Raw genomic sequence first — 21,966 nt, forward strand, 5'->3', positions numbered from 1 at the left:
GTGACTGTAGTATTACTCTAAGCAAATTCATGTTCTTAAAAAAGCAGGAGTTTTAACTATTATATAATCCGGATATTTATGATGAAGTAGTTGCACCGTATTTTCTTGATACGTACTTTTAAGTACAATACTTACTGAGACGTGCTTTTCCTAGAATGAAGGTAGAAGTAATTGTTACACAAAGTGAAGCTTTAGGCAGATATATACGTATCTGTTCTACTGAGTAATTAAGCTATTCTATTAGCTGTAAATTTATACTTCATTATTCATATGGAAGGCTCTAAATACATTCACGTCAATTCAGGATTATTCTACAAATTATGCATTTATGATTTTAGGCGATTGAGTCATAAATATTGCTTAAATTGCACCATGATGATGAAAGCAAACTTAGAATACATACAGTATAATGTCTGACATCCACTGTGGCACTTATTTGGTATACGGTACGTTTATACCTTTATTTTAAATGTTGATGAATAATGAGATAATATAATAGTCGGATAAATTTCGGCACTTAACTAATCGCTTTTGGTTTAAATTACTTGCTAGTTTTGAAACTTAGCTTTTACCTAGATCTCATTATGCAACCAATACAAAAGTAGTTATATTTGCCATACTAGTAGAACAGTTTCTGCTGATATCTCCCATATATAAACATTTCCATATCGGGATAATGAGTTTAAAGATTAGAGAAAAAACGTTCTTAAGTAGTTTGGAAACTTTCGATCATTTTCATAACACCTTATATGAAAATATTTGTTTTATTTAGTAATAACTGAACGATTTTTAGGATTATTTAAATAGTCGTCAAAGTAAGTGTATTGTCAGTATAATTCATTTATTGCAATCAAAGCTTCTGATCCAATCATTTTTTATATTGATGTTAGTATCATAATATGCTAAAAGCTATAGCTCCAATGATATCGAAAACAGAAATTATGATAACAGTAAGATTAAATTAATAAATTAGGTCTACAGAAGGTTTCAGTATAAGGCTTACTATGTGGATACGGGAAAGGACTAAATTGATTCGATGAGATGCTCATGGTCGAGTTACATTCATTAGCGAAACAAGAAAATAAAATTACATAATAAAATATTAAAAAAAAAATTTTTGCAAATTGTTTGCATGAACACCGGTAAAAGATTTCATATCGTCCATGCTATACTACAATAAAATAAGATGAAACTTCATTACGCGACGACAAAGATCTGATATACGTGTATGATAAGTTTGGTACATAAGCTTTCATTATTGCACAATGTGACCAGGGATCCTATGATACGTGCATACCGTACAGATCATTTTGTGAACTTAAATTAAATTAGATACTCTATAGCTATAGGAGTAAGAGTAATCAATATTATATAAATTCATGGGGCAAAGCTGATCGTTTTTGATAAAATGTGTGATGCAGCTGATATGTTAAAAAGTTAGTTATAGAAGAAGTATATAAATCTGCATAGCGTGCTATTCTACCGCTAAAGTACGTTGCTTTCGATGAGGTCCGAAACATACTTCCGAATCGTGGATTAAATGACATCTTGAGTAATTTTCTATTGAAGAAAATTTAGTTAATAATGGTAATGTTGACAGTAGATAGAAAGGGGCAATCAAATTAACTTTTGTACTTTCAGCGTTACCTAACTTCTTGATATTCTTCTTTCCATTCATGTAGCAGCTGCAAGGCTTCTGGGGATCTGATGCTCTGTTATATTAGAGTGGCAAAAAATGTCGTTAATTTTTAGATACCGGTAGTAATTTGAATAAGATATAAGTTTCATACTTGAGCGCGATCAATGAGTTTTTCTAATGAAATGAGCCAATTTAATGCGCGTTGATAATGGTCCGAGCTTATTATTTCAATTTCTCTCTGTTAGTAGCATTGTATCACAACGTGAAATTTAGTAATTGAATGTAAGTGAAATACTTCTAACCTAATCAATATTATCGTTATAATTAAGGACAATCAGATATTGCTAGTTACTTCTAACTCTGGAATTACTGCTCCAGTTTTCCATCCAAGTTTTAGAGCTAGATCCTATAAATTGGAATTGGGGTAAAGATCAACAATTAAAAATTGATTTTAGTTACATACTAAGAATAGATTTTCAATGTAAAATTGAAACGTAAATAAAGCTGAGGGCAAAATATTTACCGCTAAGTCTCTATAAACTTGATCACCGAAGTATAGCACTTCTGATCCCTTAAAACCGGCTAAATTTAAAAATTCTCGAGCTGAACCCTGTCATCAGAATAAATTTTATATAAGAAATTTAATAGCATAACAATAATAAGCAACTCTGTTTACTTATAAATAATGCTTTTAAATTAGGAGGGATTAAAGATTATAATTATAAATTTAATCATTACCCGTTGGTATACTTCTCCTTTTTTAAAACATTTTACTCTGTCCCATGAGGTAGTATAATCAGATGTCATTAAGTGTCTAAAATGACTGTAGACAGAAGGTAAAAGTAATAATAGAAGTTAAGCACAGAGTATTTACAGATAACAATATTATAAACTTCTTGTAAATCGATGCAGTATTTGCTATGCAATACGTACTGGAAGGCATCAGTATAGAAGCTAGGTTTGCGTGCACTTGTTATAATGATATCAAACATAGATCTCCAGTCTGGACCAATTAAATGTGTCATGCCTGCGTTCCTAATTTAAAGAAACAATAAGCCATAGTAAATGGTCCCGTATATTGTAATATCGTTATTAGGGCTAACAGTTTACGATAATGACCTTTATTGGAGCTTGTATAGAATTTAGTATAGTAATATCATCGTAAAAGATATGGATTAAATATATCATGTTACCAGTTCTGGTAAAGAGTTAACGTCACTGCTACTTACAAAAAATCAAATTGACTATTTGTAATGATGAATATTTTTTTCTTAGCGCTAGTGAGATATTCAAGTAGTTCCTTTAAATCTGGGTCCGGTTCCAAATAATCGCCTACAAATACGTTATTAGAGATAGACCAGCATTACTGCAGGTGTAGCTATATAGATTATTATGTAGTATAGACGACACTGAGGTACAAAATCGATAGCGTTGTAGCAAACTTCACAAATGATTTTATATCTCAGCTATATACGGTTATAATCAGTAAATTAGATAAAATTTTTGAATTACAGATAATTATTTCGGCCATTATAACATATAGATACCACGAGTCATACCATACTGTCAGAAGCCTAACATAATTGTTGGTTATTACTAAGATTAAAACGAATTATGTAATTTACCTATTGCATTTTTGACAGTAGCATGCATTTTACCAGACAAATGAACCTTCTTAATTGCTGCCTAATGGCGTTATAATATTACAGCTTTAAAATTAGTGTCATTAACAACAAGACAAAAGGAACCTAAAGATACTAGGCAAACCTTAACGTCCATAAAAATGTACTTTGGATCATAAGACATAGATTTTTGCTTGAAATACTGCGAAATCGATTTATAAAGTTAAATTTGAAGGGAACTAAGTATGAGAGAAAGATGGAATTGAAGCTTTCATCTTAGTTAACTTACCTCAGCAATTTGAGTTAGAAGTGCCATTTCAGATAAAGAATCTACGTCTATTAATTGGCGCATATACTTACCCTAAAGTTGAGGAGATTTTAATATAATGTTACGTTTAGTGCTGTAAAAAGAAGTTTTCAAGTCATCATATACTGTAGATTAAGGGTATTACATTATCATAAATTGAAGACAAGTACTGGACGGATAGGTGAGTGCCTCCATATGTTGCGAGAACCTCAGAATCATCTAGAGGAGTATAGCCTCTGCAAATATAAAATTATGTGAGCTAAACTTCTATTGCTTAAGATATCCATGATTATAGTTTTATTGGGTACTTGGAATTAATCATTGCTATTGATACACATGAATTGCGACTCATCACTTACCTATAAACGGTTCCGAGCTCAACATGATGCTGAGAATCGATTTTCATTAATAAGCCCTGAAAATCCATGTGTATTTTATTTAGATATTAGTTATAAATCGATTGAAGTATCTTGACTGTTTAGAGCGAAAGATAGAGTACGCCATTTATTAACACTAGTAAGTATTTGAATATCAAATGCGACAAGCCTTTTTAGCATACCTTTTCAATATCATAATGGAGGCCTCTAACTCCAAAGCCGGGATCGTATGCAAATGATTTCATTTCTTTAGGGTACTATCAACAAATAGAATTACGCGTATAAGTGTTGAGGTAATGAAGAGCTAACAATTTTAACACTTATGCAAATGAATGCTGCCATACATATTGCAGCTATACTCTATAATTAAGGATAACTACTATATGTTCGGTACGAATTGATATATTTTACTGATTTTGTCGATATTTATACTGCACTGTACAAAGAGAGCAGATAAGACAACATACTATAGTAACTATTAATGCTGGCGTTGTCTTGTCTGTAGTCAATGTAAAATAATTATTAAAACTCAATACTATTTTTTTACCTTATTATCTTCGATTAAATAATCTAATGCCATATCAAATATTAAATATTGCAGTTTTTTCTTGTAAGAAGCAATAGTGTAATCATAATCGAATCCATAGACTTTAATTTCATCTAAGTTGACTTCCTTATTTGCAAAGATTCTATTAGGGCTGATTTGGATATCATAAGAGCGGTCTACCAAGAATAAAAAAATGAGCAATTAATTAATAGTACACAGTAAAATAAAAGTAAGGATATATTCGCTTTGGCACCGATTAATGTATGTTACATCATTTCATAATATCAAAAAGACGATAATACGCATAAATAGAAGAAAAGGCGTATTTAGAAAGATTATTTTATTTTATTACAGTTAGTATAACTTGATTGCGTAATAGCAGTTGAATGTGAGTAAAGTTTATGTAAGGATGTTCTAGTGATATTGGTGCTATTACTGTACAGTAGTATAGAGTATAGTACAGGCTTCGAGAACATTTTTTCTTTTATTCCTGATTATATTCACTTGAATAAAAGCTCTAATTTTGACTAATTACTATATTATTACATGACAATATAGCGTTTAAGGTAATGTGTGTATTTCAAAGAAATAATGCAGTAGACTTGTAGAGTAATTATGTATTATAATACTGGAGGTGTAATTATAGTTTGATTAGTGTATGTTCTCAGGATTACGTGTAAAGCATGATAGGGAAATTTAAAAAAAAAAGAAGCAATTTATACACAAAAAACGGCGGTGAAGAGTTTTGATGAATTTAATTTTTAATAGTTCATAATCTTATTCAGACTATTAGCACAGGCGGAAAAGGGTAATACCTTTCGGGTCATTTATATAACATAGATTGTAAGATATGAGTTGAAGGAATACCTTAAAATTATAAACTCGCATCAGTTGCAAGGCACTTGCTTATTCTAAAGATTTTTACAGCTACGGTCACTAATGCTTCTAGTTAATCTAGACGTAAAAGGTAATACCTATCGAGTCGCTTATATGCCATAAGAATAGATATAGTCTATTCCGGGGATATAAGTTTAAGGATGTTGTCACGGTGTTGAAGACCACCGTTAAGTATACTGTATAGATACGTTGTATTGATCGTTATGCAGTAGCTACATTGTCGTAAGGTTATAGTTTGTAAAACTAACTCATTTTCCAGTATAGGCAAGTAAATTCGTTAGATACCTAATTTATAGAGAGCTTAACGGTGAGGTTGTGCTCTGATCATGACAGCCTCGTGTTATATGCGTACTCGAACGTATTTTTAAAATAGAGTATAAGGAGAAAGCCTATATCGTTTTTGTCGTGAAACTTAAGTAAAAGGTTCATAGTTATCACGGGAAATTAATGTTGATGAGTAGTTCGAGATAGAAGAAGACTCGGAAAAATCTCCGGTGTATCTTTGTCACGAGAAGAATATATACTTCTATGTATTGGTGACAGATATATAAAAATTACAAATTCATGGACGGGTAAAAAACTATACGAGATTCTTACAGCCGTAGTCATTATTACAATTTAGATAGGCAATATAAACAAAGGTAATGCCTACTAGGGCTCTTCAAAAAATAATAATAATATAAACTTTCATACATGTCGAATTGATACATATACTAAGTATAGAATTGTGTTGTACGTTGGATCATTTCTATATCCTTGTATGCATCGACATGAATGGAAAAGTAATTTATAGCCTGTCTAGGTAATTAATTGGCGACCAACAATTGGTTATTAAATTAATCATTACAATTGATTAATTAATGCAGGATAGGCAATAGAATAGTCGATACGAAGTCTTTTATACCGCAATAATGCTATACAGTATAAAAGTAAGCCAAGGACTTGAACTTACAATAGATTTAAACAGTCCGTTACATGTGTTTAGAATATTCGTGACAATAAAAATGGATTTTCGTTGATAATCTATGTACGGAAGGATGTGTAACAAATAAACTATTAAAATTGGCTAGGATTAAACTGAGAGAGTAACATGCGATCGAAACGGTCCTATTTTGGAGGAGAAGGGCTTTTAAAGTTTGACGGAGATCATATAATTATTTGTTTACGCATAATAATAATAGACAAATACTGTAACAAGAAAATAGGCTTTAATGGCATGGAGATGAAATAGATATGTGTAATAGTAGAACTGCATATATAAAGGCCAAGTTTGAATTAATTAGAAGTAGATATTACGCAAAGTTTTTTATCGGTAGGCTTTGTGGAGAATTGATCAAACTAGCGATTACGAATATCAATGTCGATTCGATGCGGATAATTTTATTTATGATGTAGAGTCCATGCAGGGGGGGGGGGGGATTTATGGCCATGGGATTTATTTTGCACTTACAGAATTAGAAGAAAGGTTGAAAGAGGGTTCATTTACACCCTTTCCATTAATGATTCTTTCGCTGTTTGTCTTAGCGTAAGTTTAAATCTTGGGCGTTTATTGGATTTCAAGCCAACGTGTAAGTGCCAAGCTATGTCTTCAATGGGCCATTGCAGATCATAAAACTGTCGTGCAAAAGTAATTCATTTTGCCATACAATCTTGGCTGCTATGTTGACGGAAGGGTTCAAAACCATAGATGATAGAAGGATAGATAGTCATTGATATACGTAGTTTACAAAAATGTCGTGGGGTTAAGGCTATCCACTGAAATTCTGTAGTAGTTTATGATAGAGAATTGACAATGTCAATGGATTACTGAAAATGGATAAATTGATTTTTCAACCTAATTTGGCTATTAATTAATAAATAAAGATTGAATTACGTTTTTATCAAGGTTAACAGGTATCAAAATGAACATCGTATAGTCAGTAACAAGGATCTTTTTCAACAGCATAATGATTATACCAAAATAATCATTTAAAAAAGAGACGAATGGCTAAAAATAGACGCAGGTGATAACGGCTGTCCTATCTAACGATATGCAATCAGACTAAAAGTTCGTTTTCTGCATGCACACAGCAAAACAAATATGTTTATTTTATGTTTTTATTTTACAAAACATTGGTCGTGATGAATATCCAAGATAGGCCATTAGAATCAAGCAACAGAAAGTCAGTATACTGCTTCGATTGAAAATTACTACTGGATGTCTATAGTTACAACCTATCCCTTTACTCCTTAACATGTGATGGACCCTTTTCCCACACCACCGTTGACATGAAGAGAGAGTTGTAGCATACATAGATTGGATAGGTTCAAAATTCAATTTGTGTATGGCAACAACATGATCGTTGAAAGTTATTCCTTAACTAAGGGAAACTACAATAACTTAATCATCGTAGGCAACGACACATTTCTATCGCCTTGACTGAACAAATTTAACGTCATTCTAGGCATGCTAGCACATAATATTTTTACTTTTCGGAAGGAATCCATTTGATGGCCGAAAGGGCACGATAGAGATGGAACATGTACCGAATGCATGTGTTGGTTTCTTTGCATGGTACTGGTCTTCAATCATGGATTGAACGAGTCAAGGGTACTAGTCTACTGCGGGGAGAAGAATCGTAATTTTAACGACTTGGTGATACTTGTATATAATACAACATGTCGAGAGATGAGAAAGGGATCATTTAAGCGTATTATCAACATCTATTTCGGAAAAATATGTAATTGACTCTGTCATTTTCCTTGTCACAGCCGGAAAGAAATCGACTCCACCACAGTAGTACACGTCTAGTTGAGGGGTAAGCTACGATTACTGTATAAATGGCAGGCTGCAATCATAGAAAGAATCTAAGTGATGGAAGTCGATTAACTACTATTCCTTAATCACTAGCAGTATATATAAACCGATGACGGAAATTATTCCTTCGATGAATCCATGTTGCAAATGATGCGAAATACTTACTCAACGATTTCTCTTTATCAATTCTGTAAGAATCGAGCAAGGCTGATGCCGAACTGACATCGCTTTGGACCTTATTATAACTTCGATGCAGTACATAATAAGGCAGACTTGTCCAATTTCTCTTTAAATATCTTGACAGCATCGTTTATGGGTACAGATCATAAATCATAAGGGGAAAACAGGCAAAACGAAATAGAAATGGTAGCTACTAGGGGAAATTGAAAATGATTGTGGGTGTCGTCGATGACAATTCTGCTCATGTAGCGGGTATGATGCAGTTGACCGTGCTGTATACGGTAGACAGACACAGACTGGGCGGACGGTATCACGTGGTGTATTAATTGGAGTTGTGTTTGCGATACCGTATAGTCGACTGTATGGGAGTTCTTGTCCATCCATTCGACCGCATGGCGGTACTTAATGTAAAATCAATCAGAAGACTCTTACTCTAACTGTGATTAACTCTAATGTTGATCCGCAAAATTGATCAGAAGACTCCTTCTACTCTCCCTACAGCTAAACACAAGGTCGATGAGCTAGAAGAGTGTAAAGATGCACGAACAATATGCGAAATCCAACGATGTCTCGTGTTGCTCTGCACGATTGCATCGCTAGTTGGCTACCTAGCTAATGGAAGTTGAGAAATTCTCTAACTGCAAAGATCTATTGCTCTTCATTTTATTGTACTACAGCACTATTACTATACACAGTACAGCACAAAACCAATCCAATGTGGTGTATGTTCGAGTGGTAGGCGTAAGGTAGAGTAGAAATGGTCAGCAAAGTGGTCATCAACCTCTTCCATTTCCACTGTCGAGAACGATAGTTGGACATCCTTTTCTCTTTGAGTAATCCTTGTTCACTCAGTGCTCATGCCATCTCCTCTTGGACTTGACCATTGACTATAACACAGACTACTCTATTTCTACTGTAGGAATGGAGTAGTCCAAGCGATTTCGCGGATAGAGAGCTTTTAAGACTGCGTCGACACTTATAAACTTGTAGAGTCTGGCGCCAGTACTGCCGTTAGTGGTGGAACTTGTTGCAGTATTTGCATCATGAATTCAACTTGCAAAATGTGTAAAACCAATGTCCTAGAAAGCCTTAAGCGATGAGTTAACTGACGACATCTGTTTTACACAGTTGTGGACAAACAGCGATTTGATGTTGAAATAAATGACTGTACCGTTTTCGACGTACAGAATCGCTCAAATGCATCAGGCCATAGACTAATCTATCAAATGTAGTCTTGTCCTGTATGCGCTGGTATCATCGACAGCGCCAATCCCCTAGCGATTTCCATAATTCAAACTCGATATCGTTCAATTGGCATCAAGTCGTAAACTACTTTTAATTGAATACGACAACAAGTATGAAAGATATTATGTGGTAGGTTAAAGTACACAGTAATACTATAACTATTACACGCAATAGGGCAATGTTGCTTAGCGTATCGATAAGTACTTCGAAATTTAGCCTAGAGCGATTTCGATAATTCAAAACTCGATATCGCTTACCATCCAAGTCTACTGTACTTTGAATTGAATACAACAGCTATCATAGAGGCAAAATTTAGAACTGCTCTACAAGTACAATAAAGGATAGACAGCAGTAATAACATCGGTGTTGCATGCAATGTCGCTTAGTGTATCTATCAGTACCTCAAAATTGAGCCTAGAGCGATTTCGATAGTTCAAAACTCGATATCGCTCACCATCCAAGTGGTCAACTACTTTTAATTGAATACAGTAACTATTCTAGACGTCAAAAATGGGGAACTGTTTTACCACTACGAATATGATATTATGGACTACTAGCAATTTGTGGTTGTCTACTGATACAAGTAGTAATAGTATAGTAGTCAATTGCTTTTAATTGAATACAGCAACTATCCTAGACGCCAAAAATGGGGAACTGTTCTACCAATCCGAATAATATTATCTGTTCTAGACGCCAAAAATGGGCAACTATTCTACCACTACGAATGAGATTATGGACAACTAGCAATTTGTGGTCGTCCACTGATACAAGTAGTAATAGTATAGTGGTCAACTGCTTTTAATTGAATACAGTAACTATCCTAGACGCCAAAAATGGGGAACTGTTCTACCACTACGAGTATGATATTATGGGGAACTATTCTACCACTACGAATGATATTATGGGGAACTATTCTACCACTACGAATGATATTATGGGAACTATTCTACCACTACAAATGAGATTATGAACAACTAGCAATTTGTTGTGGTCGTCTACTGATGGCAGTACAGTAAGACGTCGAAATTGAGCCTTTACTACTGACATACATACAGACAGACAGAGTACGGACTGTGGACTGTAAAATACAATACTGTGCTACCGTACTGTACAGTACAGTATCGTATTGGGTGTACAGTACTTTATGGTCGTGTGTACAATACCATGTACTGTAGACGAAACGCGCCGTCAAACGGCGCATGGCCGACAGCCTTATTATTATGCAAATGAGAATATTTCCACAGCAACCAAAAACTGCAACAAAAGTCTCAACGTTTACAACGTTGATCGTTAACGTTAGCCAATATCGACTTAGTGGTCCATGTATGCTATCGGCAGACGGTATAAATCATGATGGATTGCGGTGGGATATGTTCTTGTATACAGTACACCAATTTCTTGCTGAAGAGTTGAGCAACACCGCCGATACTATTTACACTACAACTAGCTGCATCATTCTGCAGTTAAATATCGACAAGATTGGTCCATTAGTAGAGGTCCTATCCAACAAAATTCAACTCTGAGTGATGACCTACTCAGTACAGTTCAATCATTTTCAACGTAAACTTATTGAAAATCGATATCCAGCTATATTATCATCCTTGATTAAAGTATCAAGCAATTAAGAAAGGTAAGAATCAATCTCTCATCCTGTTCATGTTTCACCTACATCAATACTGTAGATTTGAAGTTGAACAAGTATTATCATCACTCAATCACCTTCAATAACGACTAACATGGATGTATGCAATATCATAAAAATACGATAGACATCACCTAACAACAATAAGAATAGCAGAATATCCTACAGTAATGATAATAATGAGCCAAACCCGTCGCAATTCCACGGAATATAGTGCGATTTGAAGCAAATTTCTCAATGGATGTGATTGGATATTTCCAATCTTTTTAATTTGATGATAGTGTATGGTGTACGCCGCAAATCAATTCAATCAATCAATTCTTCGTCTTTCAATTTGAGTATAAAATCTTAGTCGATAACAATTTCCTAACCATCGTCAAATGATACTAAATGGAACGGTCAAAATTAGGAATAATCTGAATACAAAACGTGCATAGAATGTTAAAAGTTACAAATTTCTAGTGTCTACAGCATATAGCATGAAAAGTGAATAGCCAATACGAGTGATTAATGATTATAGCAAATTTGACCGTCAATAATATAATATGAATAAACCTGATGCAGAATACATAAAGAATATTAAAAGTTCTAAAATTACATTAATATATATCTACAGCACATAGCATAAAATAGGTCGCAACTAAGTACCAATGATAAAATAACGACAACATATACAGCTCAAGCAATGTTGAAAAGTTATAAAAATATAGAAATGCGTCCTATTAATATAGCTACAGTAAAGACCATGAAAAAATTTCACTGCTAAATACGAAGGATAAAATAATTTCAACTAGTTTTACCATTTATATGATAAATAACATATACAAAAGAACATCCATGATTATAAAATGTACATCATAGTCATATATCTACTGTGTGCAACACAAAAAATTGCGTAGCTAAATACTAACGATGAATTGATTATAGCCAGTTTTTGCGATCTATACTATGAATCATTCTAAGAAAGGATGATATTCAGTAGAAGAAAATATCGAAAGTTAAAAGTGATAACATCTACAGTAAATAGCATAAAAAATAAAGTAGAACTGCTTCCGTTATCACCTTGGGAGATAAGATGATTGTCAACTTTATACAGAATCTAGATGGATAATACTATTAAAATAACACAATAAATCCACAGCTTCCATGTGCTCATTTATCTAGATCATGGATCATGATGAAAGACTTCGCTGGCTTGAAACTAGAATCACTAGTTCACTACATGCTCGCTCAGAAGATGTTAAAAATCTTGTTTCCAATGAAGAAAATAGGTAAACTAACTAGGGCAATACACAATCCCTTCTTAAAAATTTGAATAACTCGTATTGTCATTTTATTACCTACTTTAAGTGATTGCAAATCAAAGCTTATATATAAGCAATTCCATCTCTACCCGATGTATAATTATAATTTTATCTCAATGTCTACAAAAATGACACTACAATAATAGTAATAATTGCATTGTGTGTATCAGCAACTTGCTCAATTCAATAGTAATAACTAGGATATTAGTCTTGATAATTAAATTACCATAATTAAAAAAATTCTTTCAACTTATGCATGTAACTAACTCGAGTGATATTTCTTTACTAATTTGTTGATATGAATCATCCACCAATATTAGAAATGTTATTTCTGAATTCTTCAATAAAGAAGGCAAAAGAACTATGTATATCTATACACAAACAGCCGTTTTACCAGCATCATTAAAGGCTTCGTTTCAACCTCCATCAGATCTAGAAGATAAATTAATTTTAATTCAAAAATGCCCTGAGACAGGAAAAGTATCAAAAGATAACATTTCAGAAGAAATTTTCTATTGTGATTGCACTAAAAATCCTTTAGATCATTTAACCATGGTTTCACGTGAAGTCTATCTACCTATGCTATGCAATGAGCATTTTAACGCAACCTATGGCGATGATAAAGTGATTGATGCGTTACAAAAGTGTCTTAGCAGTTTTCAAATTACTCGCGGTCATGTTGATGTTAGTAATAATGTATATCTAGCGAATTAAATTAACTTGTATACTTCATTTTTAAAGCTTATTAAAATTTTGGGCAAAATTATTCCTACTTTAATATTTAATTTTACTATTTTCAATGTAATGACTCCTTTTCCAATAGGGCCAAATTATTTTACCACTCCCGCCTATTGACATCCTGGCAGATGCAACAACTTATTCTAATCGTAGTGCTGCAGTTATCCATTTACTAGAATCGGTCATGATTGGTTGGATTAAACAAATCAAAGTTGCTCTACGATTTGAACCTAGTCATGAAATTATGAAACTTTCTGATCATAATCGTCCCGGACCTTTAGCAGAAGTTGAAGTTAGTTTAACAAATTTATTCTTAATCGATGTGTTCACAATATTAATTAGCTCAAAATTAACTATTCCTATACATGATAGATTTGGACAGATCGTTACAAGCGTTTAAATCACATTATGGAGCAACTGGATCAGCCACTTGCAAGTGATATTTTAAATGATTTAGAGAACGCAAATAGCACTTATTGGCATTCATTTCTTAGCGTTCGAAAAGATATCCTTAAAGTAAGTGTAGTTTAGGGTAAAAATTAAACTAACGTTATAATATATTGCTGACGTAATGTTCGTCTATGGTTTCACTAATGATATACCCAATTGGTTATGCTTTAAGTAATTCAATAACGATCTAGCCTACCCTAACTGAGTCTAAATACAGCTCATTCATAGCTTTATTTAAACTTTTTCTGATTATATGCAAAGTAAAATTAGACATGTAGATAACAGGTCTAGTACTTAAATTATTTTTTATCTTAAAATACTTAGGCACTCGCTGAAACACGATCAAACTTGGTCTATCTGAATACCATGGTACCTTGGTTTCAAAAATTACACGAAGCTTACGAATCTGATGCTATAGCTTCAGTTTTTCCACCACTTATTCATCTACTCTATTTGGTTTGGAGTAATTCTAAGTTAGTACACGTAACTATTTGTTAGTAGGAAAATCAATAAAACATAATTAAAGTGATACCCTTGCAAGGATATTCAAAGTAACATATTCGACTAATAGAACCGCGTGAAATAATATTATTATTATTTTAAATGCTGTAGATACTACCATGGTGTCAGCCAATTCCATCGGTTACTATCTTTGATTGCTAACGAAGTTGTTAATCGAGCTCAAAAACTTGTAGGTAAAAGGATTCTTGAAGATACAGAAGAGGTAATAACGTTATCCAGTGGTAACAAGTCTTTTTATTTATTCTCATAGCCAGAATATGGATAAAGTATTGTGTACATATACATGTATACTCGTATATCTATACATTTATTTTATTTTGTCATTTTACAAAAATTCTACTTTCACTTAATATCATTATAGTCGTACCTGAGGTTGAAAGATGCTCTCAGAGTATGCGCCCGATTTCGTGGCATTTACTTAGACAAAAAAGACAAAGCAGATTCTTTGAATAGGAGCAAAATGGCTGCTCTTTCTGATACAATGTACGTAGAACATCAATAATATGATGAAAGTAGATGAATGAGTTTGCTATAGAAAGGACTTACTTATTAATCGTATTGTTTTAGGTACGGAACTGGAGTGGAAAAGCAAGGAGCTGGTGGTTTTGCTCAAATTTTACTTACCGGTGGAAATGGTGTCAATCATACTGAATCAGTAGCGCTTACAGCCGAATTAACTGACAAAAACTGGTCAGACTCACCATGGCCTGCAAGAAATAATTCAGCATTTGTCTCGCTAAATAGTTTTATGGAAAGATGCAATGACGCTCTTGAACTAGTTCAGACTTCACAACATTTCCGTTGCTTAAAATCAGTTGTCGATGTTGGTGGTGCTGGTGGAAGTAGCTTGAATGCTCTAGTTGAAGAAATTCACATTAAATTTGTTGTTACAATGAAAGACTTCTTATCAGTAGTCACGGTAATATTCTAAATTATTAAAATTTTTCTTCTTTTTTATTACCTTATTGAAAGATTTTTTATTGCTTGTGCACCAATTAAAAATATTGTTAATTGTCACCGAATGGGTTCAATGTAGCGGTATAATTTTTAAACGTTAGATAGGAGTGTTTTAGTGGACTACTTATTTTACAATAGAGGATAATTATAAATTTCATCATTGATATTAATCTACTGTATATATGTATACCAAGGATGTACTGGACATTGATGAAGGACAAAACTTTGAAAATGCCTTCTTTCATTTTAGATCCGTCGTTAGAGTAAGTCGTATTGCTAAGTCCTTTGAGTTATAAAATATGTTCAAGGAAATAAGAATTGCTCATTAAAATATTTGTATTCTGTATAATCTAGGATCTAGAATCTCGGCTAGCTAGCATTCTCGGCCAAACGTTGACAGTTTGCCCAACCATTGGAGCTAAGTTAAGATTATTGGAAGTTTATGAAGGCATTAGTTGTAGAGATAATGTCAGGGTAAATTTTGCTTTGTCTTAAGCTTCAGGATAACCTTGTTTCCATTAAATCTTTAAAAATTAAAATTTTGAAATTGTTTTATCCTTCAGGCAAGCCTGAAGAGCATCATTAATGATCTCGTGCAGTCCATCATGGATGAATTGCTAAATGTAAGAAGTATGTTCGATTACTACAACGGTAACTCCCCTAGCCACGTTAATCTCCCACCAGTCACTGGTAAATTACTATGGCTTTATTCTATTCGAGCACGTATTCAGGTATGTATCAGTAATTTTGTTATTTCTAATGCTGATGCGGCTAACTTTTTCAAGCTTTTCTTCTAACACTTTCAAGGAACCGATGTCAAAAATGAGACAAGTCAGTCCTGATTCCCTGGAAGATGACTTTGGCTGGCAAGTCAGGCATACATACAGCGACTTGATTAATGATATTTCGCGATGTGAAAGTGAAATTTTAAATAAATGGCAAAAAACTATTCAAGCAGACTTAAGAAATAAATTAAAAAAGCATTTATTGGTGAGTAGCTGCAAGTAAATTGGATGGGCATCAAGCTTGCTATTAATTACTTCATGTAGCCATAAAAAATTAAAATTATAAAGTGGTTAATTTCTAGCATATTGCTTTTTTTACTTGTTAGATATTTGTAACAGCGGAAGACGGTAATGGAAAGATCTTACAAGTTAATTTAGACCCCGGCTTACTACTACTTCTTCGCGAAATACAGTATATGTCTGCTCCACCACTCAATATTAATTTGCCCGATAACGCCAGAACTCTTCTTCGTAGCACCGATGTTTACACGATCCGACAGATTGCAGATAGATTGGAAACAATCGCATCAAAGTATAATGCAATAATGAAAAATATGAGCTATTTTGAACGACCACTTTTTCAAGAAAAGGTCGACAAGATTCATCTGGTAGGTCGTTTATAATTAATCTATTAATACATACAACTTCCGTTACTAAGAGGACTAACTCAAACATGGATTGCAATTTCTAGCTATTACAATCTGGATTAGATAATTTAACCTGGAAGAGCGTCGAAGCTCCGGATTTTATTGAAGCAATGACTAGTTTAATATGCTCCGACGTTCATCGTCATTTGTCAATTGTGCAATTGAATAGCCAAGAGATTAATAATGTTATTGCATCATGGTCTACTAGTCAGCGACTTGATGTATTTTCCATCCGAAGTCTTGATCATTCGTACTCCATCGAGGAAGTACAACTTTCACATAGGTACTGATATCTTTCAATATCTCCATACTACTTTATTATTACGATACGGAAAGGGTAAATGGATTAACAGAGAGATAGATATTAAATTGGTGAAATAGGAATATTCAGTTATTTTTTAAACTTAACTAAAATTCTTTTTCTCTATTAGTTCATTACGGGAAGCGTACGAGGGAAATGTAATTCCTTCGGGACAGCGCATTCATACATTAGTCAAATCTTCCTTTGAAGTAAGTCATTAAAGTAGAGACCTCGATTATAGATTACATAGTTATTTATTAATAAAGTAAGGAATAATAAAGTACAATGTTTTGTATACAACCCAAACATATTATGCACTATGTAACGTGGTTTTTTAACGCACAAATCGTTAAAATTACATTCTCTAGAATTTAAAATTGGCCTTGCGGCTAATTTAATATCAGCTCGTATAAAGGATATGACAGTGAATTTTTGAAATAATTCCATAATACTTACTGTGTAAAGGCCTAACGTAATTAATTTTGATTCATATTTAGCTTTGGAAATATATTGATTTCGTTACTAAGACCGCCTTCGACATAATACGATTTTTAAATTAAATTTCGTTAACTTTTTACAAAGTAAAAACTAGCCTAAGTACAGTATATAAATATACAGTAGCCTTTGTGTTTTTACACAAAGTGAATTGTTTTCAATGATTTTAATAGAATTGTCAAATAAGCCGCGCGTCTCCAGCTTGGAGCGATTATATTAATTATCTTGAAGACTTAGTCAAACGGGGCTTAAAAGAAGCCACTATGTCATCACTTCGATCCATGTACAATCAACTTACGGCTGAGGTTTGTAACTTACGCGTCTGTATAGCAAATACGGAAATGAAATTATATGAAAACAGATTTCTAATGTGATATCCACGCTAATTCCATTATTGTATCCTGGATTTGTGAATGTAACTGAAATTTAGAACGCTGTTCCAGTGTTGACGATACGCCTGGAATTGATCGGGGAAGAAGTAACATTTACCCCTCCTTTAACTAAAGATACTTCAATTCCAAGCATACAGGAAATTTCAACATCTTGGCTTGATAGCTACTTGAGAAGAGCATCATTAATAAAGTGCCTTAAAGATCCTGATAAGGTAAGGGAATATAAGAGTTATGAGTGTTTAGTGCTATCAGTATTAGATTTGAATTAATAATGGAAGTAATAATGAAAATTTACCTTCGGTTATGCTTGTGAATGATTGTCGCTTAAGGATTAAACTCTTCTATCGAATTATGAGAAATTGAACTTCTTTGTAATTAGACCAATGGATATCGAGATGATATTGAAAATGATCTAGAAATTATTGTAATTGTTGAAAAAATCAAAGACACTATTGAGGAAAGAATAGAAGAAGCTAAGGTTCTCCATTGCATTTATGCTAAATTTTTGACTATCGATCTAATGATTGCAGTCAATTATCTTCTTACGAGCACTTCTATTTTAAAATATGCTAGAAATGTATCGCATGGTACAATGAATACTCTTTTTTATGGACCCAAGATGTGCAACAATCTTTTCAAAGCTTTCTGAGAGGAAAAATTCAATCAATGCCTGAATCACCTACTGTATCACGTCCTAACTCTCGATATGATAAATCCGTAACACATTCAGCCACGGTGTAAGCAGAAATCTATCAAATAAATCTTTTTGCCTTTTTCATAACATTCCCCTATTACCATATTTTGATATTGTACAATTTGCTCCGTACAATATAGTGTCTTAGTACATTAACAGCTTGAGGAAAACATAAAGACTAAACTCGATTTAAAATGGTAACCTTAAGGGATTATCTTATTCTTAATACAGGAGTAGCTATAATGAATCAACTGGTGCAAATTTGAGTATGGGCGACAAAATTGGACGTATTGAGAAATCGTTTCTGCAATCTACTTTTAATAATGATAATCATATCGATAATTTGCCTTCGCTGGATGCATTTGATGTTGAGATAAATATTTACAAGGTAGAATTGCCTAAACTATTTATACGATTACATTATATACTCTTGAAGTTAGATATACAAACAAACCATGAAGTAACAGTTATAGGATAATATAGTTAATATATACAGATTAAAGTTTTATCCGATTTGCTTAATATAATTTTTTCATTTTTTTCATGCATCTTTTAGAAAGCACGAGATGAGATCAAATCTTTACCCAAGATTCGTGATGAAGGCTGGTTACGAATTGACATGCATCCAATTCGACAAGTTTTAATTACATATGCAAGTAAATGGATGCATACATTCACTAAATACTTAAAAGATCAAGTTACAGCGATGCTAAATGCATTAGATAGTTTTATAAGACGCGTTGAACCAGGTATCGAAGATATATCTGGTGATGAGAAGGATACGGCTGCTTTTATGAAATTGATGCGTATCTTTAATGAGGTTAGGGTCTCATCGTAATCGCATACTGTCAATGTTTTGTTATTAATACCTTATATATTGATATTATGAGTACTTAGACGACTATTAATGTAAGGATTGCAGTTGCCTATGTTACTAAGATAACAAATTCTGAAATTCTTTCCAAAAATTGAAGGTGAATGCTCAGCAGAACGAATATGATGCAAAATTTACTGTTATGCATAAAACTGTTAGACTATTAGAAAAATATGGCCAAAGTCTTCCCAATAAAACACAGAAATTCTTCGAAGCAGCACCAGGGAGGTGAGAAATTTTTGAAATTGATTACTGAAAGGATATCATATTTTATATTATTTATTTAAATATTATTTGTGTTATACGATTTATTACGTATTTTATTAATAATTTGTGGTCTCCTACTAATTTCAGATGGAATAACTTGAAAACAAAGGTTGCTTTAGCTAAACAGCGACTAGGCCCCAGAATCCAGGCATTATCGACTGAAGTTATTCAAGTAATCTTGCGAAATATTATTATTACATAATATTTGTAAAAGAAGACTCTAACAACATTCATCGGTATTGTGTGATAACGATCGTTACTATAAACTTATTTGTTACAGGATTTATCTGTTTTTGGTACCAGATGCGAGACTATATGCAATGAATTTGGAAGTTGTGAGGCTTTCGATTATAATTGCAATTCAGATAAGGTGGACACAGTACTGAACACATTCAGCCATGGTTTAGCAATTCTAGAAAGAGAGGCTTACGTAAGAGAGATAGTTTTGTAGTTGTATCAACTGAATTTCTGCGAATTACACCGTTGCAGACACAACTTATATAGTCCAATTATTTTATGTTAAAATGTTACTATGATACTTTAATTATATTTAGTTAGTTGATGTACTTATACATTATGGTCTCTCCTCTGGTTTTGGGATTTATGAAATTTCTGCTAAAATCCTTTACCGCCTCATTTAGCTTTATATAACGTGAAATAATTACTTATTCTGACTGTTTCAGGATTTGCAAGAATTGCAGGAATTACTAGAAGTACGAGTGGTTGATTTTACAATTTTGCCCAAGTCAGTATAATTTAAGAAATGTAAAGTAAAATGATTCCAATAATATTTACTCTGTCAAATTTCTTGGACTTTGTTTATAACGTAATCGATCATCCATTATTTCCTTATTAGGTGTCGTAATGATATATCTTGCCTTCAAAGTGTTTGGGAAACTATCAAGTAAGATTAATAAGGTATACATATGTAAGATGCAAATACCAAGTAAATAAAACTTGCGGGTTATTTTACGTAGAGTAATTAAGGTTGAACATGACGAATGGAAGCATATGAAATGGGTAGATCTAGATATGGATGTGGTAATGTCAGCAACAGACAATCAGTTGGATCGTGTCTATGCTTTACCACCGGATTGCAGAAACTGGGATGTATATAATTCTCTACGCGAATCAATTTTAGAGATTCAGGTACTTGTTTCATAACTTTTTTAATATAATTTTGGTACTGTTAAATTGATTGCATTTGTACCGATTCGTATCTAATATCGATTTAAAATGCTATTAGGCCTACATACCCATTATAGAAGATTTAAGTAGTTCATCGATGCGTACTAGACATTGGAAACAACTTATAAGAGTTATAGGAGGAAATATTCCTGTGGATAATAATGGCTTAACTAATTTATCTTTTAATACCTTATTGAAATTGAATTTACAATGTAAGTCAACTAATTATTTCTCCAGTTCCGATTTTATTTATAGAAATTGACAATTTTACACTTTCGAATGTATTATCATATTTTTAGCGCATATTGAAGATGTTCAATCAATCGTTTATCGAGCCAATAAAGATCTGGCAATAGAAAAAACACTTAAAACTTACGAAGAAGTTTGGCTAAGTAAAACATTCGATCTGATTCCTCATACCAAATTGCGACCAACAACATCTAGTGGACCCGATGTATGACGTCTAAGTTGTTATTTTAAAATGGGCACCAAATTTTATTTATTAATTTATTATTAAAAGAATATTTTGTGTTAAATCCCATTGTGCTTAAATTGTTCTTGAGAATGATTCCTAGTTGCTCACTAAGATAGAAAATCAAATAATTAATATCTTTGCATCCATGATTGTGATTATAAATATGTGAATATAAACACATTCTTCTTTTGACATCATACAATTAAGGTTGTTAGCGACGGTGATAACGAATCAGATGGCGGATTACAATATCAAAGGAATATCCCAAGTCGGACGTCAGCAACTACTTCTATCAGCAAAGGCAAGCATCGAAATTCGATTTCTTCACTACCCAATTCATTACAAAATATTCAGGTAGGTCTTGCAGTAACTGTAATTTCAATATTTATTTTGACGATATTAAATTGTGTTATGCAAAACTTAATTTAATATGCCTACTACGAATTGGTTCTGCTTAGGATACTGGCCAGCTGTACTTGCTAGCTGATTGTCAGCCAATATTTGAAGAAATGGAGAGTCATCAGGTATTTCGTATATTACTAACACTAGCGAGCGTGTGCTATTGAAATTTTGTAGCAATATAACGTCTAATAAATGCTTTTTTATTTCGTATTTCTTTTCGCT

The 21,966-nt window shown here is 33.0% G+C and overlaps 2 protein-coding genes across 2 annotated transcripts; one reads left to right on the plus strand and one right to left on the minus strand.

Moving 5' to 3' along the window:
- Nucleotides 1-1,367: 1,367 nt before the first annotated feature.
- Nucleotides 1,368-5,998, minus strand: TRIADDRAFT_52235 (uncharacterized protein; the record flags this gene model as incomplete). The annotated part of the gene is made up of 16 exons (XM_002108801.1): nucleotides 1,368-1,560; nucleotides 1,648-1,712; nucleotides 1,791-1,877; nucleotides 1,992-2,045; nucleotides 2,163-2,249; nucleotides 2,378-2,462; nucleotides 2,573-2,674; nucleotides 2,869-2,971; nucleotides 3,265-3,325; nucleotides 3,407-3,463; nucleotides 3,551-3,622; nucleotides 3,714-3,804; nucleotides 3,928-3,983; nucleotides 4,128-4,202; nucleotides 4,493-4,668; nucleotides 5,914-5,998. The coding sequence occupies 16 exons, from the start codon at nucleotides 5,996-5,998 to the stop codon at nucleotides 1,368-1,370; spliced, it is 1,449 nt and encodes a 482-aa protein (XP_002108837.1).
- A 6,422-nt stretch (nucleotides 5,999-12,420) lies between these two features.
- TRIADDRAFT_18942 (uncharacterized protein) lies at nucleotides 12,421-18,585 on the plus strand (the record flags this gene model as incomplete). Its single annotated transcript, XM_002108067.1, has 20 exons — nucleotides 12,421-12,524; nucleotides 12,878-13,074; nucleotides 13,126-13,241; nucleotides 13,381-13,587; nucleotides 13,668-13,811; nucleotides 14,070-14,218; nucleotides 14,358-14,469; nucleotides 14,629-14,754; nucleotides 14,857-15,186; nucleotides 15,419-15,487; nucleotides 15,579-15,698; nucleotides 15,788-15,955; nucleotides 16,032-16,214; nucleotides 16,336-16,617; nucleotides 16,701-16,939; nucleotides 17,088-17,166; nucleotides 17,626-17,757; nucleotides 17,883-18,056; nucleotides 18,224-18,322; nucleotides 18,418-18,585. The coding sequence occupies 20 exons, from the start codon at nucleotides 12,421-12,423 to the stop codon at nucleotides 18,583-18,585; spliced, it is 3,198 nt and encodes a 1,065-aa protein (XP_002108103.1).
- Between the last annotated feature and the right edge of the window lie 3,381 nt (nucleotides 18,586-21,966).

This window comes from Trichoplax adhaerens, genomic scaffold (genome assembly GCF_000150275.1).
Source record: "Trichoplax adhaerens TRIADscaffold_1 genomic scaffold, whole genome shotgun sequence".
Classification (NCBI taxonomy): Eukaryota; Metazoa; Placozoa; class Uniplacotomia; order Trichoplacea; family Trichoplacidae; genus Trichoplax; species Trichoplax adhaerens.